This window comes from Limulus polyphemus, unplaced genomic scaffold (assembly GCF_000517525.1).
Source record: "Limulus polyphemus unplaced genomic scaffold, Limulus_polyphemus-2.1.2 Scaffold2581, whole genome shotgun sequence".
In the NCBI taxonomy this organism is placed as follows: Eukaryota; Metazoa; Arthropoda; class Merostomata; order Xiphosura; family Limulidae; genus Limulus; species Limulus polyphemus.
Genome location: NW_013668191.1, coordinates 118,290 through 131,424, shown reverse-complemented (window position 1 = coordinate 131,424; position 13,135 = coordinate 118,290). Strand labels below are relative to the sequence as shown.

Below are 13,135 nucleotides of genomic sequence, written 5' to 3'. Positions count from 1 at the left end.
CCACTACATTTAATACCATCAACAATATTGATAATACATGTCCATCATATCCACTACATTTAATACCATCAACACAAATTAATAATACATATCTATTACATCCATTATATTTAATACCATAAACATTAATAATAATACATATCAATCACATATCCATAAACATTAATGATTAATGCCACAAGGTTAGAAGTTTACTTTGCAAACAGGCCAGAAGAGTGGCAAAACTTTAGGAGAACTAGGTATTTAATTGAAAAATAAGTTAGGAAATACAAAAATGTCTTATTATCAACAGCTGGCTGATGGTATTCAAACTAACAGCTTGGATGTTTTTGTATGTTAAAGATAAGTAAAACAAAATGTTAAATTAGGGAGTTGGGCCCTTTAAGGGTGCTAAAGCAAAACTGCTGAGCTTTTAAATGTTTTCTTCACCTCTATTTTTGGAATTGACCTGAATCATGTACATATTTACATGCCCAACAAGAGGGCAGGGAGACCAGGAAAATTTCTCCAGGGCTTGTTGCTCCAAAGAGAGCCTTTCAAAAGACAAACAAAAAATGTCTAGCTAATTGACTAATACCAATACAAAAACTATTAAGATAATCTCATTTAAGTGCTTTTCTTCAAATGCTTTGTAGCACAATACCTGATACTGTTTCAGAAGGTAAACCATCATTTAGCAAGTTCAAGCTGATTAAACATTCCACCATTGTCCAAGACAAAGAAACAGATCTGAGAACACTTGCACCATGAACTTTAACACTATAATTAATCACTTTGCCAGACAAAAGCCAAGGAAACTTAACTTTCATGTCACACAATTAATTAATTCATTAAATTTAATGTATATGTTATGAACCTTATTTAGCCAATAGAACCAGTAAAAAAATGTACAGATTAATATAATAGTTAAAACAAGTTTGTATACATATATAAAAATTTGACTGTTTATAACACTGTACAACTTGGACCAGAAATGGTAGTTTGTGCATTGTGGTATTTTTATTCTTCGGATTTGAACCTGAGACCTGTCATCTGCTAGAGACGTGCTCGACCAACTAAGCTAAAGGCTAGCCCACTAGCATTTGCTGATGAGGCATTTTTAACTACCAAAATACAGTACTTTTCCCTAGTCACAAACAAAGCCCATCCTTAGGACTAACTTCAGGGTTGAGGAATAGCCACTAGTTGGGTGTCAATGTGGTATTACGCAGAATCGAATCTGGCTGAACCACAATGAAGTCCAGAGCTCTATCATTCCTCAATACAGTTAAGTTCATGTGATACTTGTAAGCCATTCACTATTGTCACATAAAATATAATATAATAATTAAGAACAGATTTTCACCTACAAATTAGCTGCATAGTTGTTTGTTTTATTTTTTTTTCCTGTTTTTGTTTTCATTATTAAAAATTAACAAGAAAAATATCCGGGCAAATAGAACAAAATAGAAAAGACACATTGTAATGATAATCATAAATTGTACTAAAGTTTATTACAGATTACTAAATTAAGCTGCCAGTATTATAGATTCTACTGCTTGCTTACTGGGCTGGCATTCCCTGTATCACATTCATACTACTTTGTAGTATACTACATTGTAAAATAGTGTAGCATAATACAATGTAGTATATGACACTTGTATATACATGGTATTACAGCTTACTACAATATAGTATCCTGCTTCCTTAAATTTAGTCATATGACGTGTTCTACAATTTCTTTATAAAAATATGTAATTACTGAACACAATACACTGAAATTATCCAGTCAACCATTATGCTTAGAAAAAAGTTTAGGACACCTTTTTAAAGTATAGATTTTTCTTAGTGTGTGTAGATTAGACTTCTATGTATAAATTTTATCAACATGTTTCTGCAAAGTAAAGGTTCTTAATTATTGTATTATATTTATCCTTATAAGCACTACTGATATCAAATATAGAAGTTTCTTTTTGCAATATGTTTATTACTTACATGTGTTTTATCTTCTGGTGTGTTTCATTTTTAACAAAAAAATAAAGATCCAAGTGATTTTAATATTTTGAATTTCAATGGTAATCACAAGTATAATACAAGCAAGACTCTCATTTTAACTGCTTTATTGTTACTAACTGAAGATTAATGAGTTATTTACTTTACAAAAGTCACTGACTGTATTTAGACTTCATAGAGGAATAATACAAATACTTTGAGCTAAAGTCCTGCCAGTAAATAAAATACAAATAAAATCAGTGTTGATTGTGACTACTGCCACAGAACTTTAAAATAAGAAATATGTATCACAATTTCATTTTAAAACAGTAGTCTAGCAGGACACAGCATTAGAAACACATTACAAGACAGTAAAACAAATGTGTTGTGATTTAACTCTATGGTTCCATCTGTTGTCCATACCACTGAAGTTGCCATTTTGTCTAATCATCAAGTGATTGCAATGTTTGCATGTCTTATAGGCTAATGAGTGCCAAAAAGTCAGAGCATTTTAGTACCATATATGCTGACTTACTTTTCCTGTAGCTATTGGAAGTCCTGAATCTCCTGGTGGTAAGTAGGATGAGTAAAAATAAATAAAACACCAGGTTCAGACAAGATTTTAAAGAAGGTCAAAGATCAGCTATGCAGGCCTCTTTATATAATTGTTTGTAGATCAATATATAATGGTCGGTTTCCTGGGGATTGGATAGTTGCTCATGTTACTCCTACTTTTAAAGGAGGTAATAAGACTTGTCCTGTAAATGCTATGGAATATGATAACAAAAGTTTTACAAAATCATTTAGTGAAATATTATATTATAACAGAAAATCGATTTTTTAGGACGTTACTTGTTATCTGGACTTGGTTTACTTAGATTTACAGAAACTTCATAAGGTGTCACACAAAAGATTGGATAATAAAATGACATTACTAGTGGTTGTAGGGAAAAGAAAAATGTTGTTATTAATGGAGTCCAGTCAAAAACTTGTTGCCACTGAAGTATCACAGGTTCAATATTTCACATTTAACTTTTTGTAGTTACATTAACAATATTGATAATGGCATAATTAGGAAAGTGTGTTGATGATTAATCTTTTGGGTATTTCTAGCTGTATTTAAAATGTTGAAGTATTAAAAAATGACTTGGACCAGTTGGTTAGTTGGAAACTATCTGATAAATGACCTTTAACTATAGTAGGTGGAAAGTAATGCATCTGCATTCTCATAATTTGGACCACTTAATTCTGTGACTGAAGAAAAGAATCTTGGCATAATGTTGGAAGAGTCACTCAAGCTATGACTTGATAGAATATTATGGTGTATTTAGACATATTGATTATAAATCAAAAGGGGTAATTATCACTAATAGGCCTCACTTAAAATACACTGTACAATTTTAATCTCCTTATCTATGAAAGGTGCTATCATATTTCAAAGGAGTGATATTAGGTGATTCTGTGGATTCAAGGGTTATTTTAAAGGGAAGGGTTAATATCTCTTAATTAAGTTATTTTCTCTTAAGTTTACAAGAAAATCCTGCAGATTGATAGGATAAAAGCTCTGATTTCTTTGTACTCTTTCTGAGAGTAAATGGAGGATAGGAGATAAGTTTAAGATTTGGAAAAGTCAGGCTAGTCTTCAGTTAAGATATTTTTCCAAAATGATGATTGACTTATGAATAATTTGGTGCTGGCAGTGGTGGAATTCAGGATTTTAGAGGAGTTTAGGAGAACTGACAATATCCTGAAAACTAAAGGGTGGTTTTATATTTTACTTTTCTCAAGTGCGTATAAGCAAAGACAGCTCTGAAGGGCTAAATGGTTCTTGTTATCTGTATTTTATGCTATGTTGTGTTTACACAATCCCATGTGAAAAATGAACAATTCCCATATGAAGCAAAAAGTTTTAACAAAGGATGTAAATATAATTATTACAAGCAACATAAGTTTACTAAAGTGTAAGCTGTCATCATGTATTAATTAAATAAAAAATCCTGACAATGAATTTAACTACCTGTGGAAGTACCAATCCTTTCATTATTCCAGTAAACCCAAAGAGGTTGCCCAGAGCAGTCTTGGTGTCTATAGCTACCTGTATCCATTTGTTGAGAACCATGGCTCTTTCTGCCTCACCTCCACAAGTAAGTATTGTTACAGCAACAAAATACTTTAGACACTCTAACCTGAAAAGATGTTAACCAAAATAGAAAAATCACTTACTGATTGTTATTTATTAAAAAACAAACAAGTTCTCTTCAAGAGTTATGATTAGTGTATTCTGAAGAATATATCAAGGATATAAGAAGGAATAGAGCCAGAGTAATATTGTTGGCACAAATGTATTAAATTATAAGTTTTAATTGTTACAAAATAAGGAAAAATTAACAGTATAAAGTAATACAACATCAACTTTTAACTTTTGTTGGCACAAATATATTATATTATAAGTTTTAATTGTTACAAAATAAGGAAAAATTAACAGTATAAGGTAATACAACATCAACTTTTAACTTTTGTTGGCACAAATATATTAAATTATAAGTTTTAATTGTTACAAAATAAGGAAAAATTAACAGTATAAGGTAATACAACATCAACTTTGAACTATGATTAATACTTAATTCTCCTTTACGTTGTGGTAAAGTCTGAAGCACTGTTTCTGATAGGACTTTAACTTTACACTTACCGAGAAGTGACTTTCTGTTTACCTGTCCAGCAGGTCAAGCTGTAGCTGAACCTTGTGGTAAAGTCTGGAGCTCTGTTTCTGATACCATTTAAACTGTATACTTACCAAAAAATGACTTTCTGTTTACCTGTGCAGCTGATCAAGTTGAGCTGCACTTTGGCTCAAGCTAGAAGCTTTTAGTTCTCATATGACTTAAACCATATAGTTATTAAGAAGTGGCTTTCTGTTTACCTGTCCAGCAAGTCAAGCTGTAGCTGAGCTCCTTGAGGTAGAGTAAGCAGTTCCAGTCCTGATGTGACTCTCAACCCCAGATTATGCCTGGAACTTATCTTTAAAACCTCCAGGTCAGTCTTAGTCAAGTGGTTAGCTAAAACTCGAGGTCCATTTTCCATCAACAGATGCCGTACTCTGAGTAAGGTGGAACTCTCTAGAGGTTTGTTGTCTGCAGATAACAAGCATGTGCCAAAAGTAGATAAATTAAAATGGGAGGGAGGATTCAAATCTGGGATTGTTAAGACAACACTGCTATCTATAGCTGCAAATTCAGAATCATCATTCTGAGAATCAAGGAATGAAAATCTGGTTTCTCCTGAGGTTGCACGATGAAATTTCCTTGGTAAAGACATATGTTTCACTTTTTCATTAGGCTTCTTTTTTGAGGTGAAAAAGTTAAGCAAATCATCTGATTTAGAGTCTTGAGATTTTGCTGTAGAGTCTCTGATATCTGAAAAATTCTTGTTTGGTTCTTCTCCATTTTCTCGTTGTTCATTTGCAGAAATAGATATTCCTGTTCCACTGTAATGCCAACCTTCAGTTTGTTTAATGATAGGTGCATTCTGGGTGTACTTGAATGATGGAACTCGACTTGGTTTAGGTGGTGGTTGATCATTGTCTATACTGGCTGAACCAAAACTTCTGGAACAGCTAGGTCTCCATTCCCAGCGTTTCTTTTCTATAGTGGGACTAAGGTTTGGATCACTACCTACTCTCATAATACCCATCTTCTGAGTTACAGTCTGATAATGATGTGGACGTAGAGTTGCAAATGCTGTGATACTGCTGTGTGTTGTGTCCAAAACTGGTGAGCCATGAGGAGAGTTATTTGCATCACAGTTCCCTATTTTTGGAGGTATATCTGGTGGTTGTGATATTCTTGCATTTACAACAGGCTGTTCTGCATAATCCCTCTGGTCTGAAGAACTCTGTTCTAGAGCTTTTACAGCATAATGCATCTGACACTCTAGTCCATATCGAGATGCATAGTAAGACAGTGGTTTACTGCGATTCACAGGTCGAGATATCACAGCTCCCGAAGCTAAAGAAATTGCCTTTTTATTACCAACATAATATGTAACCATATCTGGAACAGTGTCAAAACACTCATCTTCAAACTGGTACTGGACTCTCTCATAGACTGTATAAGGTTGAAGAACAACCTGAAAAAATCAAAACATGAACTGAATCTGATATCTCAAAGATAAATAGCTCTTTTCTATCAATATATATATTTTTGTAACCATATTATGAAAACCTTGTCTGTTGCAGACTAAGTGCTCACCCATATAATACAAGTTTATTGATTAAAACTTAAAGCATACAAATATACTCATATGTACATAATGTGTTTCATACTGTAAGTATGTTATAATCAATCTGTGAGGTACCCTAGATATCTCTACATATATAAAGTGTTTCACATTGCAAGTACGTTATAATCAACCTGTGAGGTACACTAGATATCCTTACACATATAGGGTGTTTCACACTGCGATATTAATAAAAACTTAATTCTCATTAAAACTAAGCTAACTGTATAGGCTAAAAATAAAGCAACTAAAAGGTAATATAAGAAATATTGAAGACAACCTTGGATGAGAAACACTAGAAATACTATTATTTTTGCATAATACCAATAAAATCTCATGAGGCTCAGCTAGTGTTGGAGAATTAGGTTAGTTCTAAATTCATTCGCTAAGCTGATAATTAAAAAATCTTCATAATTGTAAAGTTAACTCAAAAAATTTGCACAAATTATTTCAACATTATAAGAAAAAAAAGATTTAATGAAACTAAATATAAAGAAAAATGTAATAGGTCATAACTTGCATCGCATAAATAAACATCACTTATTTGTTATAATGGTGCACACAGCTTATCAATACATTAAACATGTTAGGTATTTATGTACTTGCCATAGTGCACATCCAATGTCATAAACTGGTGGAAGACTAAAAGTCATAAAGAAAAGCACACAATGAACATCTCTCCACACATGTTCTGTCACTGATCCTTTACCATTACAAATGAATCTCTACAATTCTAATAAACAAAGGAAAATGGAAACCAAATTTTTTAAAATTGAACATATAACCTTAATTAGTTTGACTAAAATGGTAAATAAAACTGTGAGGCAGCTTAAACACACATACAGGTATTTCATCTTGTATAGATGTTAAATAAATTGTGAAGTAACCTTATTTATAACAAAGTGGAGGGGTGTTCGTCTGCATAAACATGTCAACACATAATCTCCTGGTCGAGAGATGCAGTCTCTTATGAGAAATTGACCGTCTTCTTTCAAAAGTTCTTCCGCTCGCTGTCGTGGAATAGTTCCATGGTACCAGGCATGACTTCTCAGGTCGCTATTGTCGAGACTGAGCTCCCACTCTAGAGCCTTTTTCAACTCCTCTTCTGGTGTGTGGCTGTCCACTTTAGGCTCCTGTGTTTACATAAAAAAATGTATTATGGAGTTGGAGAAAATTGTTTGAACTCTCTAATGTAGTACTGGATATCATTCAGAATTTCAAGGGCTGCTATGCTTTACAAATCCCTTAGCTTTTGTAATAATCCTCCTTTTCCCCTTTCTCATCACCAAAATAAATAAATAAATAAGTAAAACAATGAAAGTTATTAAATGAAGAACCAAACTGTGCCATAGTATTATTAGACAAGCTTTTTAAATATTTTCCAGTAGATTATTAAGAAAGTAACTATATTTTACAAAAACCCACTTTATTAAGTTAGGATTGTTACTATTATTAAAAAATATTTCAAACACTTCCCAAAACTTTAATTTTCAAATGTTTTACATATTAATTGTTTGAAAAGTGTGATTTCTACAAGTGGCCTCTTAAAACCTGTAAAAAGTTTCATAATTTTGCTACTTGTAATACAAAAATAATAATTACAACAGGATGCTCAAGTAATAATTCATGTAACAAAAACAAATATTAATTATTACTTGTGAATCCAATCATTAATGTATTTCAAAATGTGAGCAGTACTTATCTTTCTTAAAGGTATATTGTTGTCAACTCTTCACCATCTCAAAGTATATCAACCTTTCATCAGGTTACACTTCTGTCAACTCCTCACCATCTCAAAGTATATCAACCTTTCATCAGGTTACACTTCTGTCAACTCTTCACCATTTCAAAGTATTTAAAACTTTCATCAGGTTAAACTTCTGTCAACTGATCAGTTCCTCAAAGTATGCCAAAAGCGACCATTACACATCTCAAAATATATGACTCTTTGATCAAGATATCCTGTTGTAAAAGTTTCAACACCTCAAACTCAGAGACACTCAGTTACACTTTTGTCAACTCTTCATCATCTCAAAGTATCTAAAACTTTCATGAAGTAACACTGTTATCTATTATCAAATCTTCACAACCTCAAGGTAAATGAACCTTTTATCAAATTACACTCCTCTCAATTTTTCAAAACAATATTAACTTTTCATCAAGTTACTATCAATGTTTTAACACCCCAAGAAATATAAACTTTTAATAAATTACACAGCTGTTTTTGATTTTACTGTATCAGCATGTTTTCATTATATTACCCTACTCTAGTGCTATCAACTTTTGATCAAGTACTATTGATGAGATACAATCATCACTTTACAGTATCATTGGTTTTTGATTAAGGTCAGAATCTGACACAGCCAAACATGAAGAAAGAACACTCATATACAAATAAACTGATGATAATATACAAATGAAATGGACATCTAAAACCTGATAATCTTCTCTGCTGATAACTATTTGTAACCGTACTAAATCATCAACCTTTCAACAAGTTTTCCTAAACTGACTGTATTATCATTCCTTTGTCAATTTTTATTGATGTCACACCATCTTCACCTCACAATATCATCAACATTTTGTCAGGATATATTGATGTCAAACCATCATGATCACTACATAGTATCATCAACATTTTGTCAAATTATATTGATGTCAAACTATCATTACCACACAGCATCATTCAACATTTTGTCAAGATATAGATGTCAAATCATCATCATCACAACACAGTATCATCATCATCTGTTCAAGATATAGATGTCAAACCATCATCATCACAACACAGTATCATCATCTTTTGTCAAGATATAGATGTCAAACCATCATCATCACAACACTGTATCATCATCTTTTGTCAAGATATAGATGTCAAATTATCATCATCACAACACAGTATCATCATCTTTTGTCAAGATATAGATGTCAAACACTCATCATCACAACACAGTATCATCATCATTTTGTCAAGTTATACTGTTGACAAACCCTCATCACTACATAGTATCATCATCATTTTGTTAGTTATATTGATGTAACACCATTATCACTACACAGTATCATCAACATTTTGTCAAGTTAGATTCATGTCACACAATCATGATCCCACAATATTATCAATATTTTGTCAAGTTATATTGATGTCAAACAATCATCATCACAACACAGTATCATCATCATTTTGTCAAGTTATACTGACGTCAAACCATCATCACCATCACACAGTATCATCAATATTTTGTCAAGATATAGATGTTAAACCATCATCATGACACAGTATCATCAATATTTTGACAAGTATATTGATGTCAAACCGTCATCATGACATTGTTTCATGAACATTTTGTCAAGTTATACTGGTGTCAAACCATCATCACTATATATGTTTAGCTTGTGCAAATCGACAAAGCGAACTGATTTATTTCTTAGTTCATGTGATGACAGAATTATGAGGACTGTACGGTGCGTCAGACACCAACTGAAGGCATGCGCTGATGAAACGAAAAGCGGGTCGACTTTACGGTCAAACCTTGTATTCTTTTGCCGATGGGATTACGAATATGCTCTGTAATAAGAACACTGTTAAGCCAAGAGCCGACATATCTTTTACACAAATGCATTCATTGATCCAATATAACGCCATCAAATATTATGTTTGTGACACCATATGAGACTTTAAATTCATCGCTCTTCTTTGAGTGACAGAGTTTACTTTTATTAACTTATAAAGACCAGACTTCAGATGTCTATAGAAATATACATTTAAGCCTCACCAGTTCTTGAAGATGATGTTTCACCAATGCCCTTTATTGGTTAAAAACTCATTTATTCTATTATAATCATATATTATTTTAATCTTGTTATCTTACCATAGTAATGCTATTTAATTATCCACGTGTTTAGTAGAACACCTACTATTATTACCATATCTAGCGTAATATAAGCAAATATATAAATACTTTTTTTTACATGCCAATTTGTTTAAACTATTTATCTTACCATAGTAATGCTATTTAATTATCCACATATTTAGTAAAATTCCTATTATTATTACCATATCTAGCGTAATATAAGCAAATATATAAATACTTTTTCCATGCCAGTTTGTTTAAACTATTTATCTTACCATAGTAATGCTATTCCTTCGGCTGTTAATTTTGCTCGTCCAACCACTAGTGGGGGCGCTGTGTGACGATAAGAAGTTGAGAGTCTGGGAGCTGACGAAATATTCAAGTATTATATAATAAAACTAAACTACATCTCGTAATATACATTCTTTAACGGTTGTGTTATGGATGACAAGGTTACTTGTAAAAAATAAAAAAAGTTGATAAATTGTGACTAATTATCGACAGAGTTTACAAAACCGTACTTTTCGTCAGAAATGCTTTTTTTTTAACTTCAAGCCTATTCATACATTAAGAACTTAAACTTCTTCAAAAACAGAATCTCTACAATGAACAATATCAGTTTTATCCTGTCATTATTTGCGGATAACCGCATACCGATTAGTACAAAATGTTTATACCAAAAGTCATGTGGTAATTCAGAGCAGGCTTAACAAACTTACCTCATCTCCCGATAATATTAACTTTATCATTTTAATAAATCTTAATTATTATTATGGGAATGGGACATTTAAATACGGTTTTTCTCACATTAATACACAGTAAACGATAAACATAATAATTCCTAATATTCAACCAATTAACTTTACATTTATAATAATAGACAGGGTTTTAGCGTCAACAAAAAAAAACTTTGAAAATGTTAATTTTTATCGTGATCTTTATATGTACGCACATAAGTTTGCTTTAAAAAGTAACGTAACAAATGCGTATCCTACAATCACATCCTACACTTGAACAAAAAAAATCTATAATCTATTGCGTAAAACGTCCAACTCTTCCACCAGCGAACTGAGCACGAATTCTAAATCTTGAATAAAATCAACTCTCACGTGAAACATACGATACTCTTCCACCAGAGAACTGAGCACTGATTCTAAATCTTGAATTGAATCAACTATCACGTGAAACGTCCAACTCTTCCGCCAGAGAACTGAGCACTGATTCTAAATCTTGAATTGAATCAACTATCACGTGAAACGTCTAACTCTTCCACCAGAAAACTGAGCACTGATTCTAAATCTTAAATTAAATCAACTCTCACGTGAAACGTCCAACTCTTCCACCAGAAAATTGAGCAATGATTCTAAATCTTGAATTAAATCAACTCTCACGTGAAACGTCTAACTCTTCCACCAGAGAACAGCAGTGGTTCTTTCACTTGAATATGTTGTGAAGAGAACTCGTTGTCATAAATATTAAATTCGTAAATGTGTCTTACTGTTTATATAAGGACTTCATGCTTTCTCATAAAATACAATTTTCAGTTTCTGATCTTAAACAACTTGAATAACCTTAAAGTTTTCTTCCTCTGCACTAATAGGATCTAAACAAAACAACTCAAAAGGAATTTCATAGAAGTATCAACAGTTTTGTTAACTCTAGATTCAGTCTGCAAAAAAGTATCCTTTGATTAATATCAACAAAACATATTAGCTTTGTGCGATTTGAACAAATTCTTGATAATAAAATACTAGTTCCTTCACATTTTTGTTTCGTGTTTATCTTTACATGTGCCTGACAAGACAGTGATAAAAGTGACATAAGGCAGTATGTATGTCCAGACTGGTTTCAGATATTTTCCAAAATCAGTTCTCAAACAATCTCAATAATCAGTTCTAATGGAATATCAAGAATCAGTTTCATATAATGTGAAGAGTCAGTGTCATAAAATATATATAGAATCAGTTTCACAAACTCAATAGAATCAAATTCATATGATATAAAGAATCAATTTCACATCATCCCAAAGTCAGTTGTCTAAGGACCAGTTGTTAGAAAATCTCAATAATTCGTTTTCAGAAGTTATCAGATGATAATGTAATTGCAAACAGAATATCTGATGTCGATTTTCACCAACATCATGATATCGTCTCAGAAACAGGAATGAATTGAAACAATTTTAAATATTTCCATCGCAAGCATTTGAGATGGTATAAAAAGTCCAGACGGATTTCTCTATGGAAAAAAGAAGTTAATATGTAATAAAAACTCTACTCTCACAGCAAAATCAATATAGTCATTGTCCACCATTCTAAGAAAAATTATTTCAGATATATATACTATCTATCAAGATTACAAATACTTAATATATTGACCCTAAGAATCTGGTAAAACAATCACAGTACCATAAATTTAAGCAAGTCTCTAGTACCCAGAAACCATAGCTCTTAATCAGAAACAGCATACAATTTTCAGGTATCCTTTATCATGAGGTGTACAAAGCCAACACACCGTTCATCTTGGACACGTTGAAACGTTATCATCCGAACACACAATTTTTAGGGAACGCTATTATCTTTTATTATGGGGTGAACAAATCGACCCCAAATTTATCGCATGAAAACTGAGCGAGAAAAAACACGTACTAATGACGTAAGTGTCTCCGAGAGCAACGAGGAAGAATCCATTCAGTATACATGTGGGTGATAAAGTACCAATCATGGACGAGTCTCAGCGAGTTAGTCGAGTAATTCCAATCAGTATAGAGGTGAGGGTTACTAATACAGTAACTACACTTGGAAGTGATAGAAACAAAGATGTCGTAGATAGGATGAGAGTGATAGAAACCAGGGTGTCGTAGATAGGATTGGAGTGATCAAAATCAGGGTGCCATATACAGGGTTGGAATGATAGAAACCAGGGTGTCATATATAGGATGAGAGTGATAGAAACCAGGTAGTCAAATACAGGGTTGGAATGATAGAAACCAGGGTGTCATATATAGGATGAGAGTGATAGAAACCAGGTAGTCAAAT

General features: G+C 32.3%; 1 protein-coding gene and 1 long non-coding RNA gene across 4 annotated transcripts in view; one reads left to right on the top strand and one right to left on the bottom strand.

Moving 5' to 3' along the window:
- Nucleotides 1-10,464, top strand: part of LOC111087750 — a 19,021-nt gene extending 8,557 nt beyond the window's left edge. Inside the window, exons 2-3 of the long non-coding RNA XR_002612402.1 lie at nt 4,021-4,115; nt 10,381-10,464. This is a non-coding gene — a long non-coding RNA (uncharacterized LOC111087750). The remainder of the gene's footprint in view (nt 1-4,020; nt 4,116-10,380) is intronic.
- The window catches only part of LOC106467351 (SH2 domain-containing protein 3C-like), a 27,463-nt gene that overhangs the window by 2,768 nt on the left and 11,560 nt on the right, over nt 1-13,135 (bottom strand). The window contains exons 1-5 of one of the 3 annotated variants that reach the window (XM_022395515.1): nt 12,506-13,129; nt 10,376-10,466; nt 7,134-7,379; nt 4,892-6,096; nt 3,989-4,157 (exon numbers count right to left, since the gene is read on the bottom strand). In XM_022395515.1, the coding sequence (XP_022251223.1) occupies nt 3,989-4,157; nt 4,892-6,096; nt 7,134-7,379; nt 10,376-10,466; nt 12,506-12,564 (1,770 nt within the window). In that variant the 5' untranslated portion in view covers nt 12,565-13,129. Of the gene's footprint in view, nt 1-3,988; nt 4,158-4,891; nt 6,097-7,133; nt 7,380-10,375; nt 10,467-12,505; nt 13,130-13,135 lie in introns of those variants that run through there. The other 2 variants (XM_022395516.1, XM_013927697.2) reach the window with 2 other exon arrangements.